This window comes from Haemaphysalis longicornis, unplaced genomic scaffold (genome assembly GCF_048455015.1).
Source record: "Haemaphysalis longicornis isolate Haplotype H1 unplaced genomic scaffold, Haemaphysalis longicornis Haplotype H1 scaffold_2, whole genome shotgun sequence".
Taxonomy (NCBI): Eukaryota; Metazoa; Arthropoda; class Arachnida; order Ixodida; family Ixodidae; genus Haemaphysalis; species Haemaphysalis longicornis.
In genome coordinates this window covers 74589470-74617125 of record NW_027526295.1, presented here as the reverse complement: position 1 = coordinate 74617125, position 27656 = coordinate 74589470, and the positions used below count along the sequence as shown (strand labels likewise).

Here is a 27656-nt window from a genome sequence, read left to right as displayed (position 1 = left end):
ATGCCTGCAACGCGCCGCAAGTTTTTAGTACCGCCTCCAAAAACCAGGGGCTTGTACGGCGCTGCGAGCGAATATCGCGTCCCATGCACAGTATAGGAAGTTTCACTCCCCTGGCTCGCATCCGGAGCGGGGGCGTTGACACTCATGGTAATCTTGTCAAGAGACAGAAGCACGCAACAAAATTGGCGGAGCAGCCGACACGAAAACAAAACAGAATTGTGCAGTGTGGCCAGACCAGAAACAGTTCTCTAGTGTCATTCTTGTGCCCCGCTCAATCACAGAAAGTAATATCGCCTAACGTGCCTGTTTAATTCCGTAAAAAAAATAAAAACGCTATTTCGCTATACCTTTTAGGCGTACTTTTATTTTTGAATGAAAATTTTCAATAACCTCGCCCCCTGATGCCTTTCGCTGCTCCTCCGAAACTGTTATCTCGAGGGTCCCTCCAAACGTAGGATTTCCTCGGAGGGACGGTGGGGACGGCATCACCCCGTTTTTGAAATGCTTGGAGACCTCGAGTGGAGGTGTTGCCGCATCCTCCACTCGACGGAGTGGAGGAAGCACTTTGAGTGAAGGAGGGATTCAGAATAGGGGGGTTGGTTTTTCTCCTAAAAAACACTTTTTGTGAGCCACAGCGTATTACAATTAAATGACGCCACGATAAAATACCAAAACTGGTTTTCTGCTGTGGAAACTGAAATGACCCTTCGAGAACTATGCGGACGTTTGAATTAAGATTATATTGTTGTTCTAACCTTGTCTGTTCGGAGCCTCCGCCACAAAAAGGACTCCGCACTCCCCATTGTTGTTCACAAACAGCAGAAATTCTCTTGAAAAGTGTATAAAGCATGACTGCAAATAATGCACAGCATATATAGGTCGATTACAAATGAGTAACAGTGGATATGTGACGATTCCTAATGCTCAGACTCTTACGCGTGCCTAAAACCTGTGTCTACAGAATCTCTTTTAATTATGTTTTAAAGAACTGTTCATTTTTATGCCCTTTATGATTTCTGCAATATGTTATCCACCATGACTTGGTGATTGATTCCATGTTACAGGAGGAAAGGAATACCAGATCTGATTTTCAACGGTCGCAGTCAATACTGTTTCTTGTTTGCAACATTTTCTTGTGCAAGGTACAGTTGAAAATATGTTTGGGCATGCGTACTTCACCGTCAACTAAATATTAGCTACAGAACTTTGCCTCACAAAGACTCGAATTCTCAACTAGGCAAGCCATAGGCCTCACAAACATAATGTAAAAAGATTGCTGCAACCTACATTTAATTGCTCTGGCAGAACTACAATGCTGGGGAATTGTCTAAGAGGTGCGACATAAGGACATTATGTGGTTTGCTGTTGTACTAGAGCGTTGAGGACAGCGGACTGCCTTTCCGACATACTGAATATGGCGAGATGTGTGTTTCCTAGGGTGTAACTGGAATATTTTGGCGAGAGACAATCCCTGGTTGATAGCAATGAACTTTTGCCCAACTAGAGGTTTTCCGGGGTCTGTATTTTGTCCTCAAAAGGCCTTTGAAGGCTTGCTCTTCCTGCGAGGTGGTTAAGTGTCCCGTCAATCCCGTCGCGCGCACTCTTGCCGTGGGATGTCGCAAAAAAGTTCCAGTAGGCCTGCATCTGTTAGTCACTTTCGTGGTGGCACGAGTTGATTTTTTTTGTTGTTTTTGTACTGTGAAGAGGCTCTGTCTAACGTTGCGAATCGCTCTTAGTTCAGGCGATTCTTTCTACAAACATTCAATCAGCTCGAGCAGAAATGCTGACACTGATGCGGTATCGTGCTCCAAGCAGTCAGTAATGATAGCAAAGACATTACAGACAGACCTTCGGTGTATTCTGAGCGTAGTACACGACTACTGGATGTATGGTGGCTTGCGTGTTCTCCCACTGATAAGACTGGGGTGCACCTTCAAATAGACAGCTATAATTCTCCACAAAGTCAACCACTGCTATTGACCTCCTTTTTTGCTGAGGTTTGCCTTCAGCGCTCGCAAGTGTTCAGCTTGCTGCTTATTAATAAAATGGTGGACCTTCAGTTCATTTAGGTGCATCTTCAAATAGAAAGCTATAATTCTCCACAAAGTCAATCACTGCTATTGCCTCCTTCTTTGCTGAGGTTTGCCTTCAGCGCTCGCAAGTGTTGAGCTTGCTGCTTATTAATCAAATGGTGGACATTGCAGTGTGCAGCGAATACCAGCAATCTACTGTTGCACTCGGAGTTCGCTTTGCTCACTGCGCAAAAACATCGAGGCTTCGGTGAAGTGTCTCGGCGTACATAGTCCCCGGGAAATCGCCACACTTCCCAAAGATGCACTTCGCACTATCGAGATCACACACCGTTGTTCCCAACAGCTCTTCTCGCTTGTGACTAAGGCCACTAGCATGCAGCATCAGCTAAAATTTCTGGTGCTCCATGCACACACAAACGGTGTGTGTGCCACTGGCGCCAGCCAGAACCCAGTGGGGGGAACGCAAACTGGCAAATGTCGAAAAGCCGCACCTTAGATTGCATATTCGTTTCCACTCGTGGTGCATTTCTTTGAGGTTCATCAGCAAAAGGCGTTTTTGGCGGCCGTTCAGAACGTCCTTCCTTCCAGGCAGGCAGTAGAAGACTGACTCATCCTCAGAAATAGAATTATTGATGACTTGATGCTTCGTTGATCACGCGGCCTTCTTTTGGCCGCGTTCTTAAAGTGCCTTCACCCGATTTCACTTTCACTGCTTCACGCCCCTTCCGCTCCGACGCGCAAAAAAACGTCATGATTTTCTCGCCGGACCAAGAATGCGGCGCCAAGGTTGGGAACTGAATTCTCTCCTCTCAATTGTTTTAGGCGTTCAACTTGCGTTTTACCTCATTCACCAGAACGACATAATCGGAGAGTTCAAAGGCTTCATTCGTTTGCTGGCTATATGTTCACGGCTAATCCAGGCCTAGAGATACACCCATTGCTTTTGCTGCTTTCCTTTGAAGACTCCGAAGTTTGGTTTGAGCGTAAGCTATCCGTCGTTTTTTCACTTGCTTTGCCTACATGGGCCTTTCTCAGAAAGCGAGAAGGGCACCATTCATTGCTTCGAAGCTCGTTGCTTGAAACGCAAGCTGCTCATCATAACGGGCATTACCCTCCTCAAATGGCGATGCATGGGCGTTTCGCGACGAATAGTAGAGAAGTCTCCTGAAGTGTTCACGAGGTCCACAGAAGAACAGGCGTCCACTAAGACCAATGTAACTATTGTTGTTCCATTGTGGTTTTTGACATGGGAAGAAGATTTCAACACCATTTCGAAACAGCATTTGACGTGCACTTTTTAAGGCAGAGGTGTAGATGATGTTCGTATACTTTAGCGTCCCCATATAGTTCACGCTTCGAATTCAAAGCGACGAGGCGACGATCTGTGCCACTTTAGTCCTGTACATCAGTAGGACGCTGGTGTCTGCAGTACCAGGTCTGATGGCAGCCACTTGGACCGAGGAAATAAACATGAGGCTTTCCTGCAAATAAAAAGGTAGTATATCTGTTTAATCATGAGCGCTGCTTTCAAATACTAGTAGAACACAGTGATTTAGGCCGCCCTGCCTAAATATTTCTACCCAAGTTCAACCCGGCGGGCATTTTTTCACCACTTTTGTTTCTGACTCAAACAATTCACCTGTTTCTATGACCCACCACAACCTCCCCTTTGCTTTCCGATGTTTTCTTGACTGCCAACCCTTATTTACTGTCATATTTCACCGAGCCCCTCATTTCCTATTTTTCTGATTCGCTACATGCATTGCGAGAAAAAATGCCCGCCAGGTGGGATCCGAACCCACCACCTCCAGAATACCGGTCTGGTGCGATAACCGCTACGCTACCGGCGGGGCAATTTTCCCCTCCACTTTCTGGGGTATTTATGTTAAGTTTTTTTTGTTTCCTGTGCTTGGGGGTGGTAGCCAGCGCCACTCGGACTACTCGGGGTGAAGGGGACCTTCTTTTTAACCCCCAGGGCGTGACTTGCGGAAGAGGTAGCTGTTACTTCTACTGCACCGCAAGAAAGCACCACGCGGAAGCACTTGGGGTGCACGGCAGTGTTTTGCAGTATAAACCTCTGTGTGCTTCGCCGTACCTGAACCTTGTCTAAAAGCTTATTTCAGTTGGTAATGTGCACTCCTCATTGATGCCTTCTTAATATTTTGTGTCTCGAACAGGAAACGTAGTAATTTTTACCTCTGTCTATGTGTAGCTCCACCTCTCCAGGTGAACTCAAAAATTTAGACCGAGGAAGGCAGCAGACGGTACCTCTTTATGATTGATTGAATGCTTATGCATGCACTGTGGATCATAAAAAAAACTCACCTCTCCATCTGGTATCTCGAAATTGTGGAAGAGAAGGTTGTTCCGCACACATATGATAAGGTGAGGAAAGTCCGAGATGAAGTGCAGGGAGCGCGTGCGATCTTTTGAGTGGTGAATGCGGGATTTGATGTGCTGGGCGGTTGCCTCGATTCCTAGCTCCTGCCACATATTGCGATTGCACATGGCTCCATCGCAGGTGATGAAGCGTACGAAAAGACCGGCATCTTCGGCGAGAATGACTGCTTCAATTAGGATTTTCGCAAGAAGGTCTCCTTTAACATTTCTGTGTGTCGCAATGACTTCCAGGATTTCTGTCCATTTTCCGACGAATGGCGAGAACATTATGAGCATTCCGTGATCGCAGGGTAGTGTTCGTTCTTTTTCGGTCGTAAATGGGCTTAAATCAACAAGACCATCTATGCGGGCTGACGTGGTCACTGAAAGGTGTTCCGATAGCTTGGTTTCGTCCACGAGTATATCACCATGGCGCTTTAAAATATCCATGTTCCTTGTGCGCTGTTTCAATCCTGCGAGAACTTTTGTGCAAAAGCTGAATCCAGTTTTGTATGCGCTCAAATATTTTCTTAGCGTGTTTTTGCAAGGCAGCACAAGGATCTTGTTTTTTCTGATGTAGTTGTAGAGCTCCGGAGTTTTCATGTTCATAAATAGGCACTCCAGAATCACATCCCGCGTGAAGTCCATCCCCCTCATTCCTTTCCTCTTTGATGCGCGAAAAAAATACAATGCGGCTTTCTGCTGCTTCGGCTGGAGCGCCTCGATGCGTTTTTCAAACGCCTGTTCCTTAATATTCCGGTTGGCTTTTTTCATCTCCATCAGTTGGTGTTTGGTGACCCATAATTGTGTCTTGAGACGCTGGTTGCTCTGCCGGAGGTTCTTTTTGTGCAGGCTCGCTTTTCGCCGCTTAGCAGCGTCTCCAAGCTTCAGTTTGTATTTTCGCCGGATGAGCTGAGTTCTTGCCTTCAAGCATGATGAGCAAGTTGCCCCTACACAAAAAAGACAGGAAACGGTATCACCAGAGCTTCTACAAAATTATATGATAGGGATGTTTGTTCTTTTCAAAGGAGTACTGGCACGGACTATCAAAGCTGGGGTAACTGTGTAAACGGCTAGAAATACATTCCAGCAAGTTTAAGCAGTAATCATGCAGTATACCATATTTTAGCTCCGTTTTGAATCTTTCCATGCATCAGAAAGCGCGCAAAGAACACCCTTTCGTAGTCGGCATCAGCCTGACGCCATCTACTACTCCTGGCCCCGAACTGGCGCCGTGAGGGTTCCCCTGACGTGGCCAACGCGCTGGCTGCGGTTGATGCACGCATCTCCGCCGTGTGTATCCCGTTAGAGGTTTGGGACTGACGTCATGCTGCCCGGCGCGTTCAGATGGTGGAGACCAACGGTGGAGACCACGGCCAGTCTGGGCGCGCGAGCGAGCGTGAGCGCGCGCGTCCACAGAGGCAGTGTTGCCACGAGAACGGTGACGTCACGAGCGGCTCCTGTCGTGGCGGCCGCCTTGGTGTTCGTTCAGCCAAAACTCAAAGCGACACAAATAAACGAGGCTGTAAATAATTATGTACGCTGCGATTGACCGTCTTATGGGCCATCTTATGATTAGTGGGCTAGTAGGCACCCATAAGCGAAAAAAAACTTATCACAAAAAATTCGTGTCACTACTCCCTTAATCAAAACAGTGTAGCCCTTCGACACAAACAACCAAAAAACGGTGTCGTGGCATGCAGATGCTAACGGGGTGGCCATTCTTCCTCCACCGTCACGTACCCTTGGTAGTAATAGTACCGGCGTGAGGCACCCTGATGTGACTCACATCAGCATTTCACACTGCGCGGTGAAAAGTATGTTCGGATTTGCTTCCCACCACCTGGTTATTTTCCACAGAGGGAAAAACACTCGTCTATAACAGACAACTGTTCTTCTGTAGAAATAGTTGAACATACGTTATAATACGTGGCTACATAAAACTAAGATCGCACTTGTTTCCGGAAAGTGAGCGCATCGAATTTGTACCACTAAAAGTTATCTAGGACCATGGACTTTACATCGCGGCAGCGCCAAGGCTTGTTCTAAAGGATGGCATGGGCCTCATTTTGAAATTTTGAATTTCGTGACGCTAGTTCAAAAAAAAATACTCCACCATCGTACGTTACACCCACGCTAGTTTTTTCCTTAGCTCCTTCTCGGTCTCTTTTTTTTTCATCTCCAGACTTCAGCAGAGCAGGATGAATAAGATGTTAAACGCCGGCAAAACTTTTTGTTTTTTGATAGAGAGACTTCTCTTTCTCTCTTTCACATTTCGTACATTTAGCCATACCCTGCCTCACCCGAAAATGATTTTACGAAACCTGCTGCGTGGTTGCGAAATCTAAGCCCTCCACTTTGGTCCTCAACGTATTTGTAAAAAGTCTGCGTTCGCAATTCTCAGAGTCAGCGAAACAAAATGTCATTCACCTGAAATGCAACCGTATGGCTACAAAGAAAAGCTGCAGATTTTCCCGAAAATTTCGCCGCTGAAAAAATCTCGTCCTGGTTCAGAACAGCTTCTCCTCGCAGTTACTTTCGCGGACCCTTAGCCGACGCTGCTTAGTCCGCTTGGACTCACCACTCCGGGCCTGGAAGCTCATTGTAACAAGGGTTTCATTGGAGGTCGTCCCAGCTCTCTGTCTGCTTATTTTGTGCCCTTGTTTTCTGGGCAGCTTTTTTTGAGAACGTCCCGGCCGTGTGTACGGGATTACCAAGGGTACCAGCTCAGAGCAATATTCTATGTGTTATTGTAAATTTCCGCAATGTGATTTAGCACAGCGCTCAGGCAATGCATCAAGTACGTACCTTCTTCAGAAATGCAGTTTGTGCAGCTGTTACTGTAGAAGACTTGCTTGTGGCAGCGCAGTGACGCAGCCAGCTTCTTAGGCAGCCTAGCCTAGGTGGCCTGCATGTCTTTTTTTGAGCATAGCTCCTCGACACAGCGCTGGTGACTCTGCTCGCTGAAGCTCAGCTTCCGCGTCCGCAAAAGACAATTCAGTCTTTTCTGCTTGTAGCTGTCCGTTTACGTATGTGCGTGACGATATTCCTTGGTTTGTGCTTTGGAAGAAAACAGCCTTATCGTCATATAAATCAAAAGGCTCTACTCGCAGTCTTGATGTAACGTAAACTACGCCGTCAGCGTTAGGGACCACCAACACCGCCCAGTTCCTGTTGTCTGGTTTCTTGAGGCTCTGCAGTTGTTCCGCACTTCCCCGCGAGCATGTCTCGCGATCTTCCTCTGGTAGTTCTTGATGAAAATTAGGACACATTGCGAAGCCTTCGGCGTTTGTTCTTAATGTTTTTGGTGGGTTATGTGCATCATAAGTGCTTTCTTCGCTAGTTTTTATTTTCATAGAATAGCAATTCATTTGCGGGCTGCCGTCGCTCTCTCAACAAGGGGCACCGAGCGCTGGAACTTGAACTGCGCCTTGTCGCCCACGCTGAATGCATGAGGACCGCTGTTGGTCTTGTGAGCTGGCCAGAGGCAGGGCACCTTCAGCAAGTGGTTGTCGATCACGTGGAATTCCAACTTCTCCTCCACAAACAGTATGAACACAATCCCGCATCACATCCTTACGGGCAAAATGTAGCTCACAAACTGAACTTGTTTCGAGCAGTGCTCCGCCTTTCATAGGAAGACGCTCTTGCCACTGCTGTCGAAGCAAAGATCTCCTAGGCACTTGAAACAGAGAGTACTTGAACCCATCTTGCTGCCTCTTGTAATTTGTGCTGCAGTCGGGAACACTGCACGTTGTCTGTGTCTTCTTTCTCTTCATAGCCTGAAAATTATAATAAAAATTACTCATGCGTATGAAATATTACACTTCTAAACAACCTGTTAAAAACCTCTTTGCAGTTAACAAAAAATTGCACGAAAAACAGTCTGCGAATAGGTGCGATTATTAGTAGACAGGATGCATGTTGGCGAAGTTTATGCGTGCTTCCTGGCTTTCTAGAAACGACCGATAAAAATTACGTTTATCACTCTTACTGAATTCCGCGGTGACCTTTGTAACGCGCCCTTATTTATGGCATTTAACAATATTTTTGCACTATATCTCTTCCGGTCTGAGATATCACGGAGTGCGTGATAGAAAGTGCAATCAACTGGCCAAAAAAGGCACTATGAAGGTACAGTAATATGCTTCCGTTTGCCTAAGTAATGCCCACAGAGACGCAACAAAATCCGGCCTGCAAGTAGTTAAACTATACAAATAAAAGTGTGTCAGTAGGTTTCCACGCCTCTGATCGGGTTTTGTAGTAATCAATCATAAGAATTTTTTCTGTTTTTTGTGTTCAAAAAGTATTGATTATTCACAAAAATATTTGCCTTGCGGGGATTCGGTTTTACAATCCATTACTGCAGGCTGTCCTAAGGTGAACCCTAGCAGAGAAAGCAAATCTCGCTTTTTCTTAGAGCCCGATACTACTTTACGGTGGTTTAGCCGTGCTCTCACGCACATGGCTTCATTTCCTACAATTAGCAAACTAAACATTCCTCAACAAAACGCGAGATCATTGCATAAATCGTAAGTGCCTGTACTTTGCGTACCTGCACTTTGCTTACGACCCCTCTATTTAAATTCGTCGTACCTGGATGACTGCAACAAACAAACAAACAAACAAGTAAATAAATAAATAACTCGTCAGGCGTCCCGTCTCGCTTAGGTTTTCGGGGGTAAGCGATATATTTCATTATCAGGGGCGATCGCACTAATCGTGATTAAGATGCCCATGTAACCAGCGTTTTCAAGAGTTGCACAACCGTTAAAATAATGTTTTTAAAGGCGTAACAAAGCTGAATTCCCGCATGTCAAGCACGAACAAAGGTCATGATATACATTTAAATAGAACAACAAATACTTTAACGATGGCGGCATTTCTGGCAAACAAGCATCTGCCATTGCTTTCTGTATGTGCTTCATTAGGGTGAGCCTCTAACGTCACCAAACTAGCCTATGTAAACATCTAGAATAGTACAAAGGTGACCCCCGGACACAGCACAATAACACTAGAAACATTTTGTGAATTCTAATAAAAGTAGCTCTTGAAAAAAGGCAACTGTAGCCACTGGGAGCTACAAAGAAAAAGTTCTCGATTCGTGCAGGCTTACCGAAAACTTACTTTACTTAGCGGCGCCGAGTTACTGTGACTGTGAGCGCAACCGAACCCGACTGAGGGAAGCGATATGTAGAAAAAGGTTTTAATAGTAGTTTCGTATAAGGGTCATTCCACGCCAAACGTCCCAGGTGTGTTGCTCGAACTTCTCAGATCTCTTTGAAAAAAAATTGTACTTGATTACCTCGTTCCCTAAAAGCTCTGGTTGTAATTTGGTGCGCGCAAACAATTTTTCTTCCAGGCAAATACCCTTTAAAGATGCGGTTCCCGAGAAAACTGTGCCAAATTTGTAAATTTATTTAAATCATTCTAGATAAAATGAACAGCTGAAAATCTGGTTATGGTACGTGCGTTTTCTGGTCTCAATGGTCATTTCAAATTGAATGCAATCAAAACATAATTTACCCTCGTTTTTGCTGGCGCAATAAAGTTAAAATGGTGCTTTTATAACAAGTTTTAATAATATCTTTTGCAACAAGGAGAAAACTAAACTTTTTTATCCAGCGAGACTTTTCGATGTACTCTGGTCTAACCTTTTTTGTAGAGCAGTCAAGTAAAGCAGGTTTCTAAATTCTGCAAAAACGCACTGTTTTTGCACATTCGGACGCGACTTTCGTGCTGTAGCAATCCTAGTAAAAATACGCGCAATAGTTCGCTCGGTATAAGGTATGTTCTACTTTATTTTCGCAAAAAAATGAGGATTGTAACTTTTGTTTGAAGCTAGGAAAAATTTTTTGAACTGGTACTCTCCAGATATTTATTTGTCCTTCCACTCTGCCAGAGGAGACCTAGATAACGCGATTGGGTACTGCCATGGTCACCACAAAAAATACAACCGACAATAATTGCAATGCAGATGTCAATATACTGAAAAAATGCAATTATAAAGCACAAAACGTGTTAGGCACTTGTGCTCAGACCCACAGCAGTCAAGATGGCCGAAGCCGCTGCAAGATACAAGGTATTGGCGATGAGATGTTTGAATGGCGCCCCCTGGCTCTGACGTCAGCTTAGGGACTCGGGCCGCTGTCGTCTGCTACACTCCGCTTGTGAGGGGCAGCAGTGCCTGCGCTATAAATCGCCCGCTTTGATGCTTTCGGGCATCAAAAAGCGTGTTTCTAGTAATCCAGTTACTTTTGCCAGCTTCTGACACATATGAATAACTCCAGTCTGTATCCCCCACAAGTTTGCAACACTTGAAGAGAGAGAGAACAACCTTCTTGAGAGCCTCGGTCAGAAGATCGTTTATAACTCGTCCTTCCTTGCTTATTCGCGGGGTTCAGCGCTCAGAGCTCCTCGATAAGTGTTCGAAATGCATAGGCTTCCCTGAATTGTTTTTGAGATGCTCTTATGAAAACTCAAGAGTCTAATGCTATGCGCCCAGCGGCGGGTCCCTCCGTATACACGTGCATCGCACAGCAGGAAATAAAACGGCCGTCTTCTATTTCTTTCATTGTTGTTGACTAGTATCAGATAAATGTTTTTTTTTCTTCTGTTCCCAACGCACTAGTTTTTCTGCACCATCACAAATGTCTTATTAGCACGTTTGGGAATGTGTGGTAGGCTCACGAATATTGTGTGTATATTTTCTTAAGGCTGTATGGCATACATTCCCTTTTTCACAAATTGGATTTCGTTATGAATGCGTGCAAGAAGATGCATATCCGCAGCGTGCGTTGCGTATTCACATGCAAATACAAAGAGAAGGTTTGTGCTACGCCACTGCGATCGCGCCCCAGGCAATGTTGTCCAGAGTACTCGAAGGCAGCTTTTGTGCTCTGAATTTCTCTCGTAACCATCGTTATCACAACGAACTGACTCTCAACCCGACCAATTATGACATGATTACGGTGTTGAAGGGTTGATATACACGCTAACAAACACAATAAATAGCATACGTGCATATATTACTGTAATCGAAACCGATAAATATTTCCTAGCTGCTCTTTATCGTTTTCCAACGCTTCCAGGTGTAAAAAATAAATCATGGTCTACTCGGGATGACGTCCGATGGATTGAAGAGGATTACTCTTACTCTCTTGTCCTGGACTGATGACCCAGCCCACTAATCAGCTAGATTTTAAAGTTAATGTTTCCCCCTCCTCCCCCTCCTCATCTTCCATATTCTCTTGAGTGCAGTTTTCCTATAACGCATATCTGAATATTGGGAAGATATGGCTGCAGGAAATGCAAAAAATAGCCCCCCAGGTCTGAACAAGCATAGTGTCACTGCATCTTTACCGTAGACGTGACTTGTTTTGATCAATGAACCTCCATATTGGTTGGAAACCTGGTATAAAGCCAGCACACTCCTGTACTTACAGAAGGTTATTTGGAACTCAATTTACATTTTTTGCGTGCCATCGGGCATGTCGGCATACTTTAATGCCATGACAACGTAAAGTGATGTGATGCAACATTTTCGAGCGTTCGGCAAGGTTGCAAAAACTGTTCTACCTTACATATGATTACCGGGAATCGCAATGCCTTCTGCCAAAGCCGACAGCCCCAAAGGCCTGGAATTTGTTTTGGTCTTGTATTTTCGTTGCTGTCGGTTACTAGCACCTGGCTGTTTTCTTTGTTAGAAAGATTGCTCAATACAGAAGCTGACGCCTAGCTCCGACTCTTCCCGCTCCGCATAGGACCGGCTTCGCAAGGAATGGGGTGACGCCGGCAATGTTTCTTCCGTAGCGGTATCCAAAAGTATACTTAAACTCACGCCCTGAGCTAGTTTATGTGATTTTAAGTCTGTTGTTATGATAAAAAGTTGCGCACTCGCAAAATCTGGTGCGCACAGGCATCAGACGTCAACTGAGCGCAAAGAAATAGCGGGGAGAGCGAGCCCGAATGAAGCAGACGACATATGCGAGGATCCCTAAGCTGACGTCACGGAGGCGCGCTTCGCAGCGCCGCCCGTGGTCGAGCTCACCGCCAATACTGGGTTACGGCTAAGGAAGGCAGATCGTTCCCGACGTTTTTCGTTCAACGCCCAGCTCTGGTGCCAGATAGTCATCTCACTCTCACGTACACTTTCTTTATCGCGTATCCTCGCAAACAGATGCGTCCATTTCCTCATACGATAGATTTGCTAATCAGCACTAGATAAACGGCGTGTCGAAATAGTGAGTGAATGTTCCGGTGAAGCTACTGTATCCATGGTGATTCCACATTCGTAATGGGTATATGCGAAGGCACAGTCTTGGTTTGAAGGCGTAGATTGTCCTTCCCGGAGAACCGGAGGAATTTCTCGTCCCCTTGGGAGTTTAAAAGAACCTCTTGTGTCTACCGCTTGGACTTGACGCAAAGGCCTCATTGCAGAAGTTCTTCCGACAATGTACCGTAGGGTTACTTGGTCCAGACAAAACGAGCGAATTCCCAATTGCGCTTTTTGCACCGTTCATTTTCTTCCGTACGAGTAAAAGATCAGGCCGGTTTGGTTCCGGACGGCCTGGATACGTTTCGATGTGGAATACTGATCCAGATAGCAACGAGTAGCATAGATAATATTGTCGCCTGTGGGAAGAATTTATGCGTAATTCAAAACAAGTGCTGGTGCTATGAACCGCGCGCCAAGAAACCCCTTCTACTATACAACTCCGCCCATTCTAAGATTGTAAAAAGGGGAATAGTCACTCTGTGCTTCAAGAATGCCCTTGAAAAGTCATGTCCGCACCTTACTGCCGCCAGCTTCTACGGCCAGGTGGAACGCCTGGAGGGCGCTGGCTACCCGGCGCCGGTGCTCACCTCCGTTGCAGAGGGGTTACTCGGAGGACTGCGTGGGAAAACTCAGCCTCGTGCTGATCCAATGGAGGGCAGGCAGAAGGTTGCGGTGATCCCCTACATGCACCAACTTTCCCATAACTTGAGGAAAATGGCCCAGCGCTCAAATGTGAAGGTCGTTTTCTCCGCCCCAAACAAGCTGTTGAAGCTGTGCAGATTGAGCGACCCAGAGGCCGTGCGGGGAAGGCACTGCAAAGCGAAGCACAGGAAGGCATATGTTGAATGCGTGGAAGGGGTCGTTTACAAAATTCCACTCCGCTGCAACAGATTTTACTTAGGGCAAACCGGAAGATGTCTGAACGACAGGTTAAGGGAACATGCAACTAAGGTAAACAACGCACTCGAAAAGAAAAAAACGTGTTCGATGGATATTTAGCGCAGCACTGCCACACGTGCGGATGTGTGCCATTCCTTGATAGAACTGCTGTCGTAAAGAAACGCTCAGACCGTATCACACGGGAGATTATTGAAGCTGAATTATTCCACAGGCTTGGGCGAGCATGCGTTATTTCACCGTCACTAGCCCTTACTACAAAAGAATTGGACTTTCTGCGCATGCGCCGTGTATAAAAACCCAGATAAGCGTGACTACTGTGCGTATATATAGGTGTGCCTTTTTTTTCATTAAAACTGTTGGTTCAGCGCTCGTGTGTGTCAAGTACTCTTCCCTGTGTAAACCGCGCTGTCTTCTCCTAATCAAAACAAGAATTTGGCCCGTGCAACAATGCGTAGGGGTGGCTTATCACATCGAGCTAATTGGCAAGCCCTCGGCGTCTTCCCTCGTCAAATACGTCAAGTGACCAACGTTACAAGTTTAAAAGACAGCAGTGCGTGGGAGCTTGGTAGAGACGGGCTTCATATCTTAGTTGCGCTTCGTAACGTTCAACTCCTTCCTTTCTGAGGACGATGTGACCGAAAGAGCATCGTGAAAAGCGAAATGGGCTTGCAGCAGTGCAGGCTTCTCGTCCCCTTGATAGCCTTGGCCGTTCAAAACCTAGATGCCAAATGGGCTCTTTTTTCACTGACCACTGCTTTTGGCACCCATATTATGCGCCCACCCTTGATGTTCTCTCTTGCCCAACTAAACAGATCTTCCAGGGTCTGAAATTGGTCCTGAAAAGGCATTTGAAGGCTTAGTTTTCGTGCGAGGCGCTTAACTGTCCCGCCTATTCCGTAGCACGCGCTCTTGCCGTGGGATGTCGCAAAAAAATTCCAGTTGGCTTGAATCTGGTAGTCACTTTCGTGATGGCACAAGTTCAAAACTTTTTTTTGTTTTTGTATTGGGAAGAGGCCCCGACTGAGAAGTAGTGGATCTCTTTTAGTTCAGGCATTTCGTTCTTCATCAGTTCATGAGTTCATGCTGAAATGCTGACTGTGGAAAACGTCCAGGAACGTAAGGGTGGAGACGTCGTCTGGGAAAAGGCAATGTAACCGTTCTCAAAGGAGCCATCTCGTCGCCTCGCTTGGTCGTCTTCGTCCTCCACGTCTGAGTGCCTGCTGAGCTGGGTGCGAGCTTCTTCGTCTTCCATGAAAGTTCCAACATCTTCCCGCCCCCCAAGCGTACGTGTATGCGGGATAAGACAAATCGATGAAGGTACTGTCCGAGTCCTTGCAGTGGTGTTTCGTCCATTCATGTCCAGCCGGTGCCTCAGGTTCATTTTTTTCTTATCTTCGGCCTTCTCTTTGTGACTTTGCCTTTTTTCTCACTTTTGTCCTATGTTTTCTTTTGATATCTGTGTCAGGCGACTGGTCGCAGTCGCATCTTCCTTTGCAGTTTAGAATGGGCAAAGACTGGGGATGTAGTTTCCATGACATCTTGCCTTTGCACCCGATGCTCCGGTTGAAACCGTGAACGTAGATTTGTTGTTCTGTGTGAACCTTCTCAAGACCACGCTGTCCAGGTTTCTTCACTCTTAGAACACGTCTGGTGGCCTGCTTAGTCGTACATGTGATCATGCCGACGACAGAGTTGTCATCTGGCCTATTTCCTTGAAAAGGGGATGCGTAGTCTGCAGCAGTGGCGAAGTCGACATACAGGTGCACGGTCATCACGGAATCAGAGTCTTTGCGGGCAGCACGTTGAAACAGTTCGTTCCTTGCAGCACGGATATCATGTGGTTGTAGCCGCTGCACTAATATTTTCGTCGTAAGTCCCACTCCGTTAACGCACTCTTGTCGCAGACACAAATTCGGAACATAGTCGCGCTTCTGTCTCAGTGATGACTCCTTATTGTCCTGTGTAGTTCCTTGCACTTTTGGCGGTAGCCCACCAGTATCTGGATTCACTTCTTCCGTCTTCAGCAAATACTCCTGGATACAGTCTGCACGTACATTTTTTGTATCCGCAAGGCAGGTCTCAAGCACTTCAGGCGCGTAGGCTTCACCGGTAATGCCTTCGTCAGCCGGTTCGTCGTCCACAGTTTTCTCTTCGGGCACGGATGTGGTGGACGTGGATTGCGATGATTTGAATTGATTCTGGCTATCCTTCGGTGGCTGGTCTGGTGTATCCAGTATTACGGCGTCTTCATTTCTGAGCGAGGGATGCACCGTTGTTTGTGGTGTCGTCTCGGCCGAGTCGTCATTAATAGAGGCACATGTTATGGTTGGGGCTGGGGATGCAAGTATGCTTGATGGTTCTTGTGGTTCATGAGCGATTACCGAAATGCCCATCGATGTAGATTGATGGTAGGGTTAAACGCGCCGACGCAACGCAGGCGATGAGGCGCGCCGTAGTGGAGGGCTCCGGATTAATTTTGACCACCTGGGGATCTTTAACGTGCGCCGAAATCTCGTACACACGGGCATTTTTGCTTTTCGCCTCCATCAGAAAAGCGGCCGCCGCGGCCGGGAATCGAACCCGCGACCTCGTGCTCAGCAGCGCAACGCCTTAGCCACTGAGCCACCGCGGCGGGTTGCCCATCGATGTCGTCGAAGCCGTTGGCTTCCTGCAGGTTTCGGTTTCCTCCTCAGGCTCGTTACTCTCGCTTGTAGGACTGGATTCATAATGCGGCAGGTGTTGCCTTCTGTCCTCTTTTGCGAGATGTCGCTCCAGAGGGGCGAGGGCTTCTCGTCGGTAAAGTCTTTTTTCCAGGTAACAAATATTTTTGTATGCTTCTCTGACGGAATCTAGAGCGTGGTCGTGTTGGCCATTGACACTGGTTCCGCATGCAAGGGCATCCAGCTTCTCGCTGATTGCAGCAAGCCGGTCCGCCCTGTGCTGGAGCCTTGCTATCGAAACTGCGGCCTCCACGTCTTTGTTGTGCTCTAGAGAAGGCGTTACTTCGGCAATAAGCTTCCTATTAAATTCTAGAAGGCTGTTCTGGGCAATCGGGAGCCAGTTCCGCTGTCTCGACGCCTCCGCCTCGCTTCCTCCGAAGCGAGGAGGAGGCGTCGAGACAGGAGGCGTCGAGCAGGGCTGCATGGCTCACCTCGTCGTGTCGCTTGACGTCACGGGTTTCGGCACCATGTGGAAAACGTCCAGGAATGCAAGGGAGGAGGCCGTCGTCTGGGAAAGGGCAATATATTTACATTATGCACAGGGAACCGTTCTCAAAGCAGCCATCTCGTCGCCTCGCTTGGTCGTCTTCGTCCTCTACGTATGAGTGCCTGCTGAGCTGGGTGTGAGCTTCTTCGTTTTCCATGAAAGTTCCAACACTCACACTGCTGCGCTATCGTGCTCCAAGCAGTCAGAAATGACAGCGAAAGACATCACAGACGGACCTTCGGTATTTTCTGAGGGGTAGTACACGACTATTGGATGTATGCTAGCTTGCGTGTTCACCCAGTGATAAGACTAAGGTCCATGTTGATTACAAAGCTGTAATTCTCCGCAAAGTCCATGACTGCGACTGCCTCTATTTTGCTCAGGTTTGCCTTCAGCGCTCGCAAGTGTTGAGCTTGCTGCTTACTAATAAAATGGTTTACCTTCAGTTCACTGAGCATGGACGAAAATTTTTCACAAAATTCCTGTGTTGTTTTAACAAAACATTGCAAATTGCAGTGAATACCAGCAATCCACTGTTGGACTCGGACTTCACTGTGCTCACTGCGAAAAACATCGAGGCTTCGGAGAAGTGTCTCGGCGTACGTGTTCCCAGGGGAATCGCCACACCTCCCAAAGATGCATTTCTCCCTATCAAGATCACACACCCTTGTTCTCAATAGCTCTTCCGGCGTGCGGCTAAGGACACTAGCATGCAGCATTAGCTTAAAGTTCTGTTCCACGCACATACACACACGGTGTGTGTCCCACTGGCGCCAGCCACAACACAGTGGGCAGGGCGCAAACTGGCAAATGTCAAAAAACCGCATTTAAGGTTCTATGTTCGTTTCCACTCGTGGTGCATTTCTTTCAGGTTCATCAGCAGAAGGCGTTTTTGGCGACCGTTCAGAACGCCGTTCCTTCCAGGCAGGCAGTAGGAGACCGAGTCATCCTCGAAAAACTGAATTATCGATGACTTGATGGCTTCACTGATCACGCGGACTCCTCTTTTTGGTCGCGTTCCTAAAATGCCTTCAGCCGCTTTTACCTTCACTGCTTCACGCACCTCCCGCTCCGACGCGCCAAAAAACGTCATGATTTTCTCGTGGGACCAAGAATGCGGAGCCAAGGTTAGGAACTAAATTCTCTTATCTCGGTTGTTTTCATCGTTGAACTTGCGTTTTACCTCATTCATCAGAACAACATAATCACAAAGTTCAAAGTGTTCATTCGTTTGCCGCCCATATGTTGACGGCTCATCCAGGCCTAGTGATACGCTTATGTCTTTCCCTTCTTTCTTTTGAAGTCTCTGAAGTCTGGTTTGAGCGTAAGGTATCTGTCGTTTTTTCGCTTTTTTTTTTGCCCGCATGGGGCTTTCTCCGAGATCGACAAGGGCACTATTAATTGCTTGGAGGCTCGTGGCTTGAAACGCAAGCTGCTCTTCAGAAAGGGCATTACTCTCCTCAGATGGCGGTGCATAGGCGTTTCCTGACGACAGGTAGAGAGGCCTCCTGCAGTCTTCACATATTCCCTCTCCTGGAACGAGGCCCAAAGACGAACATGCATTCACTACGGCCAACGTAAAAATTGTTGTTCCTCGGCGGTTTTTTGACATGCTGATGCAGTGCATTTGAACACAGTTTGGAAGCAATATTTGATGTGTACTTTTTAAGGTAGAGGTGCAGATGATGTTCGCACACTTTGGCGTCCCCATGTAGTTCACGCTTCGAAGGTAAAGCGAGGAGGCGCCGCCCTGTGTCACTTAAGTCCAGTACATCAGTAACACGCTGGCGCTTGCAGTACCAGGTCCGGTGGCAGCCGCTTCGACCGAGAAAACAAGAAGGGGGCTTTTCTGAAAATAAATAGGCCGTATCTCTGTTTCATCGCGATCAGTGTTTTCAAAGACTGGTAGAACACAACGGTGGAACAGCCGCCCTGCCTAGATATCTCCACCCAAGGCCAACCCTACGGCAGAAAGAATGAAATAATCGTCTGACGTCCACTGCCCATTTACCACTTGGTAACTGTGTGCCTTTCATTGTTTGGACATTTAAATTTTTCTACGTTTTTTAGGTCACCGCGTAGCTTCATGTTCTCGTATTTCGTCGTTTAGGCTGTTATCATACTTAACTGTCAAATCAGGTTTGTTTTCCAGGTTGAAGCGCGATAAAAAGCGTTATTACCACGACCATGCACCCGCAGTGAGCGCAGCAGCGGTGGTATACGAAGCTAACCTAGAACGCGTGTCATAGGCTGCTATTTCGAACGTTTTAGTTTCTTCCCGCACCACCCATGCTTTCGTTCACTGTTTGCAAAAATGACGAGGTCGTCAAAACGCATAACTGTACCTTCATCTTGAGTCTGAGAAGATGCAGAGCCATCCATTTTATCAAGCCTGTTCACACTACCGGTGTATAGGCTTCCGCGACCTGTAGTGGTGGCTAAAACTCCATTTCACTTTGCGTCAATTTCAACTACAGGCTTATCGCCAATGTGCATTTATATTTCAAAACTCACGAAGTGTGTTTCCCGGTCATATGCAGCGATAGAAATCTTGTGCACTCACACGCCTTTGGTATTGGCGCGGTAGGTATTTGTAGTCTAGGCTGCGCTTCGCGCTATACTGCAGAAACTTTTGAAATAAGGGCCTACCCGAGCAGAATGGCATCACCGTCAGAAAACGTCACTATAGAGTGCCGTACTAAATAAAAAACAAACTTTCTTCCAATATTTTGTAATTTCTCTTTTCAGAGACGCCAATAAAGTAGCATTACTTTATTATGTCCGCTATGTCAGCACGACAAATTCGTGATGGTCTGCTGTGTCAGAAGACGATAAAAATTCATTCTTGTCTGATATGAATCAAGGGTTCCTGAACGACAACTTGCGCTTCGCTTTCTTTTTCATTGTTGCTCCGGTTTCCTCAGGAACTGAAAAGTGTCGTTACAGCCGTACATAATTATAGTACTTTAAACTGCTGCAGTGCGCCAATTTTATGAATTACACTACAACTACTGATAGAAACATTGCACGTACGGATTCACTAAGGACAAAAGTGTAATTAGGTGCCTTCTGCTCATGAGAAGATGCCGCCGTACTGAAGCTAGAAGAACGCGCCTAAGAATGGCAACTTATCTATTTCTTTCTCTTCGTTTTATGGTTAATAAACAGTTGTGGCCGTTCACACTAATTGTTCCGCACACGGTGATCTTCTGCTTTGATGCGGGAATAAAAGTGACACCATTCTTTCCTCGACACGGCTGCAACAGCGCTTGATAAAGATCAGTATTCCGTTTACAGCCGGAGAGCCCACGGCGTGCCAAATGTGAACAGCGGTGTCGGTGTAGTCGGTAGGGAAGCAGCCATAGGAGGCAACGTACAACAAACCCGTGTGAACCAATCTTCAAAAAATTTTTCTCCCTTCAAACAAAATTTACAATTCTGATTTTTTGCGAAGATAAAGTAGAACGTACCGTCTACCATGCGAACTATTGCGCCTATTTTTGCCAGGATTGCTACAGCACGAAATTTGCGTCCGAATGTGCGGAAAGAGTGCGTTTTTGCAAAATTTAGAATTTATTTTTCATAACCTGCTTTACTTGACTGCTCTACAAAAATGTTAGACCAAAGTACACCGAAAAGTATCGCTGGATAAAAATTTTCAGCTTTCGCCATGTTGCGGAAGATACCTTTAAAAATAGTTCAAAAAGCACCATTTTGGCGTTATTCCACCAGCACAAAAACGAGGGTAAATACGTTTTAATGGCATTTAATTTGAAATTACCACTGAGACCAGAAAACACACGTGCCATAACCAGATTTCACCTTTCCATTTTATCTATAATGTTTTAAATAAATTTACAAATTTCGTGCAGTTTTCTCTGGTACCGCATCTTTAAAAGCTTATTGCCAGGAAGAAAATTTTTTTTCGTGACCCAAATTACAACCAGTGCTTTTAGGGAACGAGGTAATCAAGTACAACTTTATCAAAAAGAACTGAGAGGGTCGAGCGCCACACCTGGGATATTTAGCGTGGAATGACCCATAAACGTTTTAAGGAGTTAATGATATGCGTCTATCGTATGAACTAGCGACCCAGGTGTGATCTCGAGCTACGTATATCAGTCCGCTTGTCTGAGGTAGCCATAGGCATTCAACGTACACGGTAAGAGCCCTCAAAAACAGCCTTTCTTTTAATCTAGGGGGAAATAAGAAGCTTGTCTTGCTAGATGGTAGTGGGTCAGTTGGAAACGCGGTAAATGAATCCTGCACTACAGCGAACTACAACAAAACGAACACACGGCCATGATCACTGCTTCAGTAGCCGCAAATTTCGTGTGGAACCAGACGATCATCAGCGAGTACAGCTGGGGAAGCTGGGGTAACCTTTGTTATTCATTTAGAGAAATCTCCTGCTTGTTACATCAAATAATTTAGCCATACGAACAAATATTGTGTACGTTTTTTTTGTCATTGCTGGGTGTGGGATCCGTCGACCCCCAAGGACGAGAATCGACCGTCAAGGGGGGAGAGAAGCGACCATGGAGGTCTGTCTTTTAATGGAACGTCGAGCGGTAAGGAGCAGAAAAAGAAGCAATGCGTGCGCTCGTGAAGTGCGATTCATGATGATGATGATGCCAGTCAAGGGAGACTGGCCTCAGTTTGTGAAGATGGTTCGCAGCCGAAGGCCAATGGCTGTCGATGGCGATGGGGCTGTGTATCAACGCTTCAGAAGATTCTACATCTTCCCGGCCACCAAAATTGGGAGGTCAGTCTGCTTCCAAAGGGTAAAGACTCTGGACGGGCCGCCTTGTCACGAGTCCACTTGGAAGGCGAATGGTGCACGAGCGCACTTTTTGATCGCGACCTGGCTGAATCTGTTCGATGCGAGCGAGGCTCCAAAGAAGTCTGGGCTTGTTGGGGTCTTCGAGCAGAACAACTGTCCCGGGCTTTATGCGATCTGCTGACCCATTACATGTCTTGCTTTGTAAACGCAGTTCATTCAGGTATTCTTTTTTCCAGCGCATCCAGAATTCATCCAGCATCCGCTCTCTTTTCTCCCACATTGTCTTCAGGCTCGTCGAAGTCGACTCGCTAATTAGGTCATCCGACGGAGGTAGCGCAGTGAGCCTTCTTCCGACGAGAAAGCACGCTGGTGATAGAGGGGTAGGCTCTGATATACCGCTCAACACGAAAGTCAGAAGGCGGGAGTTGACGATCGCCTCAACCTCAGTAATGATCGTGGAGAGTTCTTCGGTGTCAACTAGTCGTCGTCCCAGTATTTTCTTCAACGTCGACTTGATGGAGCGCACCAGCCGTTCATAAAACCCACCCCACCATGGAGCTCCCTCCACCATGAATTTCCAGGCAATGGATGACGCTGCTAAGTACGCTTGTACGTCGGCGTCCCTTATTGTTCTCCATAAGGTGCCAAGTTCTCTCGATGTCCTCTTGAAAGTTCGTGCGTTGTCTGTGTATACCGTCTTGCATAACCCATGACGCGATACAAAACGACGGAGGGCTCTAACAAAGCTGTCAGCACTCATGTCAGAGACCAATTCGAGATGAACAGCTCTTGTGGTGGCGCACGAGAAAATGACAATATAGGCACGGCTCGCTGAGGAGTCAGTCTTGAGAAAAAGTGGTCCTGCGAAATCTATCCCGCACGTGAGAAACGGGTCCGTGGTGGCAACGCGGTCTCGAGGAAGTGGTGCCTCCTCTTGCTTGGACGGTCTTGCTTGAAACCGCTTGCAGGTAGTACACTTGTTGAGCATTTTTTTCACAAGTTGCCGACCTCGGAGGATCCAGTACTTCTCTCGAAGCTGAACTAGTGTGTCGCGTAAACCAGCGTGTCCAAGTCTTAAATGTGCGTGTCGGACCAGCAGCTTCGCATAATGAGCGTCGTAAGGGATAAGGACAGGGTTCTTGACATCATAGCCTTCCTCACTAGCGGCTATCTTACTTTGAACGCGTAAAATAGCGCGCTGGTCAAGAAACAAACGGAAGGCCTTGAGCAATGTGTTCGACAGAGGCTGTCCCTTCCGAATGCAACTTATTTCGTTACGAAATGCGGAACCCTGTACAGTCCGGATGCAGTTATCCTCTGCCTTCTGAATTTCATCGCTAGTTAAGTGCCCAACGATACCATCTTCATTCCTCAGGTTGTGAATGTATCGATACACCCAGGCGACTACTCGATGTAGTCGTAACAGCGAGCTGAATCTGGCGATGTCTATCGGATTTGAGCTGGATATCTGCAGTGTGAGGGTTTGTGGCTTTGCCTCTTCCGTTGCTGCTTCTGGTTGCGCGTCAAAACTAGCCGGTTGTAAGGGCCAGTGATGAGAAAAGGAAATCCATGCAGGTCCTTCCCACCATGACCTGGATTGTATCAGCGGCCGCGCTCCTATTCCTCTTGTTAGGAGGTCGGCCGGGTTCTCGGTTCCTGGGCAGTAATGCCACTGATTTGCTGTGGAGAGTCTTCTGATTTCTTGTACCCGATTCCTTACGAACGTCTTCCACGTAGCAGCTTCCTTGCGAACCCAACATAGGGTGATCAACGAGTCCGTCCAAAGGTGTGTCTCAGCGATGTTCAGGTCCATGTTTTCCATGCTGTAGCGGCTCATCCGTGCAGCCAGGGATGCAGCTGTCAGTTCTAGCTGAGCTAGCGTCACTTCCTTTATCGCCGCGACTCGGTTTTTCGCCAAGAGCAATCGCGTACACTTCAAGTCGTCGTCAAATTCCAGGCATAAGTAAGCTGCTACCCCGTAGGCCCGAGGACTTGCATCCGAGAATATGTGCAAGTTCGCTTTCGTAATGCATCCACACATGCCATGACCAAGGAAGCGTGGAACTGCAAGTCCACTGAAGGCGCACAAATCTTCGCACCATTGCTCCCAAACTCGAAGTAGATCTTGCGGAAGCTCATCGTCCCAACCAAGGTTTCGCTTCCACAGGTCTTGAAGTAGGATCTTGGCTGTGACAACGAACGGGCTTAGAAATCCGAGAGGGTCGAAAATTTGGGCAATGGCTCGAAGAGTAAGCCGTTTTGTCGTTGGGCTGTCGTGTGGTTTCAAGGTCGCCTGAAGGTTGAATCCAAAACAGTCTTTCACTGTATCCCATCGTAGACCGAGCACCTTCGATTCTTTAGGAGATGGCAGGGGATACGCTGTTTGTTCCTGGGAAGAGCCATCTTGAAATACTGCAGCTACGGTAGGGTTATTCGTAATCCACTTTCTGATGTTCATGGAAGCAGCCTTGAAGATCTCCAAGGTCTCTTGATATAGGAGTTTTGCTTCCACTTCCGAATGAGCTCCAAAAACCAAGTCGTCCATGTACATAGATCTCATGAGAAGCCCCGTTGTGCGGGGGTAGCGACTTTGATGCAACCCAAAATGGTGTCGTAACGTTGCCATCAACAAAAATGGACTTGAAGTTGCACCAAACGGCACTCTCGACATCCTCCAAACCTCTCGACGTGGAAGCGGTTGACCGAGCTGTGGGCAGCTTTCAAACCAAAGAAAGCGTAGGGAGTCGCGGTCTTGTTCTTTCAAGGTGATCTGGAGGAAGGCCTTTTCAACGTCAGCAGTCATGCCAATCTTGAACTGCCGGAACCTCAAAAGGAGAGCGACAATGTCCGAGTTTAGATTTGGTCCGACTTCCAAGTTTTCATTCAACGACCTCACTCCTCTGGCGTGTGAAGATGCATCAAAAACGATGCGAATCTTCGTCGTAAGGCGGTCCTCGCGTATGACGGCTCGATGTGGTAGATAATAAACGTAGCGGCCATCGTTGGGAGTTGTCGTAGGAGCTTTTTCTCCGGTTCCATCCACGATGTATTGTCGAATGGCTTTATCATATGCCTCTACGCTTGCTGGGCTCAATGATAGCTTCCTCATCAAATGACTGAGCCTTCGTTCCGCTACGTCGAAGTTGTCCGGTAGATCGACTTCCTGTTTCCAAGGAAGAGCAACTTCGTATCTGCCGTCTACGAGTCGTATGTTTTTCTCGAAGTCTTCTAAGACCTGATCTTGAGTTGAAGTGTTTGTCGGATCTTTTATGCCAATGGTCTCTAGTTCCCAGAATTGTTTGAGAGCGGACGTGACATCAGACGGGCTTGCGTGCAAAACCACGACGTTCTTGCAGTGTACTATTTTTGTTGGAGTCGGAACAGGCCCTTGAACGGTCCAGCCCAGTCGTGTCTCAACGGCTTTCATGCAAGGTCCAACTGTTTTGATGTTCCCTGTCACGATGTCCCAATAGAAGTCAGAACCGATCAGAATCGCTATGCCCTTGTCACTTTCTGAGCCGCACAGCACGGCTGTCGTGTCGATGGAGTGTGACTGTAAAGCGTTTATGATTCGTTCGTCGGGAACAGGAATCATCTGGTTACAAATGGACTTCACCTCCAGTGCTTCCACGCTGAGTGTTGTTTTTCCGGTAGGGTCATGTAAGCGGACTCGAACTCTCCTGAGAGTTTCGCTAGTTTCTTTTCCTCCGAAGACCCCTACAGTCAATACTTCTTCGATGAATTCGCACCCCAACTTCCTAGAGAGTTCTGTAGTGATGAAGCTACGCTGGCTTCCCCCATCTAGGACAACTCTGCACCTTTCGGTACTACAGGAGCCAGAAGCCTGGATGATCAGCGTTTGAAGTAGTACCACGCTGCCTGCTTGTACAGAGAAGAGTTGTATGGCGGCTGAAGTAACTTTTCCCTTTTCAGAATTATCCGTGTCTGCGTAGCACATGGAGAGAACGTGGCGTCGTTTGCAACGCGGGCAAGCAATTTGCTTCCGGCAGTATCGAGCAATGTGTCCTGGACTCGAACAACGGAAGCAACGTCCGTATTTTGTGAGGAGTGATTTCTTTTGCTCCATTGGGATACTCTTATCCGAACAAGATCCTGTATCGTGCGGTCCGGAGCAAAAGAGGCACTTCTCCGTCTCATTAGCTACCCCATACAGTGCCGCTGCAGAAGGTCGGTGCTCAAAACGTCCTGTTGCGGATTGCTGTTCTTGCTTGCCAGTCGCCTTCAAATTTGTTTTCTGAGACGGGTTCGGAATGATTGCCTCGAGGCACTCCAGTTCGTGTTCAAGAAAGTTCATCAGGGCGTCAAAGCTTTTCTTATGGTCTGTCGATTGTTGTTCATGCTGCGTCTCAAATGTCAAGGCAGCAGAGGACTTCTTGTAATGCTGATGGTACCTCAGGGCCATGTCTGGAGGGAGCGTCCTTAGAAGTATCTGACGTAGCATGGAGCAATATGTCTCTGGGTTCGTTCCTAAGGCTTTCAAGCTTCTGCAGTGAATCTGCACGTCGTCGTACAGCTTCCGTAGTTGAGTTACGTCAGCTGAGAACGAAACAGGTGAAACATCAATCAGCGCTTGCAGGTGGTCTTGCGCAATCCGGGACTGATCGCCGAACCGCTTCAGGAGTATTTCTATTGCGTCGTTGTAGGACTGCTCTGTCATGGGAAGCCCAGTTATTGCTGAAGCGGCCGAACCGGTGACTAGGTTGGTCAAATAATGGAATTTTTCCGTTGCTCGCAGTTCCGGATTGTTGTGCACGGCGTGCTCAAACTGACTCCAGAATCTGGTCCAATTATGTCGGTCTCCGTCAAACTTCGTGAGTTCTATTGTTGGTAGCTTTGGTCTAGGGGTTGCGGGCTCGCTATGGGATGATATCGTTCCAGGAGGCAAAACAAGAGACTCACCAGCCTGCTGGTCTCGGGATCTGTAGCGAAGCTCCGCCATTATCTTCACCACCTTGTCACTAAACGATGTCGTGTTTGAAGTCTCTTCGGTGACCATTTCGTCCGTGATGTCCCCCAAAATGTCCACGTCCAGCTTCAGGATGGGTCGATACATCGCCTGGATCCTCTCCAAGGATACCGCTGCGTCCATCGCCGTGGTCAGAGTGCCACTTCGGAGGCCGTCGTTTATCTCGATCAAGGCGGCTGGAAGCTTGTCTCGAAGGGCCGTTCGTCGCCGCAGCTTCCTCTCGATCGAAGTCATCCTTGGAGGTAGGTCCGCCGGTCTCTCAAGACAAAGCCGTCGAAGAAAGGCTGTCGGTCCTGCTTGTCGGTGGCGGCCTGGCAGACACGAGTTCCCGGGTTTCGGCACCAAGTTGTGGGATCCGTCGACCCCCAAGAACGAGAATCGACCGTCAAGGGGGGAGAGAAGCGACCATGGAGGTCTGTCTTTTAATGGAACGTCGAGCGGTAAGGAGCAGAAAAAGAAGCAATGCGTGCGCTCGTGAAGTGCGATTCATGATGATGATGATGCCAGTCAAGGGAGACTGGCCTCAGTTTGTCAAGATGGTTCGCAGCCGAAGGCCAATGGCTGTCGATGGCGATGGGGCTGTGTATCAACGCTTCAGAAGATTCTACACTGGGAATGTGTCGTCTGTGTTGGCAAGGAAGCGGTCGTCCCTAGCAGAGGACAAGTTCGTGGCTGTATCGCGCTGAAGCACAACACATACTAACGTTACGACGTAAGAAGACCTGTTCCATTTAATTTAATGACGACATTCAAAAACATTCTACCCAAAGTTGTTTAAAGCAATGATGAATAAATACCAGAATTTGTTGTTCATTTCTTAGTTGCAGCTTTTCTCGCGTAAGCTGCAGAAGCGTGCGATACTGTTTGGATCTCTGGCAATTTAAGCCTTTTATTCGGGTCCTTATAAAAACACTCAACACATAGGCCGTGAATTGGCTCCTCTTTCAACTACAGACATGGACCAACACATATATTTTAGGGAAGCCTCGGCGCAGGCATAGCCATTACTGCTTAGTTATTGCTATAAAGGTAAAAATGCAGGAAGCACAGGCAGCATGCACAAGAAGTCCGGTCTTATACGAGGAGGTG

At 47.3% G+C, this 27656-nt stretch overlaps 1 protein-coding gene across 1 annotated transcript in view; it reads right to left on the bottom strand.

Annotated features, from left to right (window-relative positions):
• LOC144168075 (uncharacterized) overlaps positions 1 to 26654 on the bottom strand; it is a 34762-nt gene extending 8108 nt beyond the window's left edge. Inside the window, exons 1-2 of the mRNA XM_077697157.1 lie at positions 26501 to 26654; positions 4359 to 5362 (exon numbers count right to left, since the gene is read on the bottom strand). Coding sequence (XP_077553283.1) covers positions 4359 to 5362; positions 26501 to 26654 — 1158 coding nt within the window. The remainder of the gene's footprint in view (positions 1 to 4358; positions 5363 to 26500) is intronic.
• Positions 26655 to 27656: the final 1002 nt, after the last annotated feature.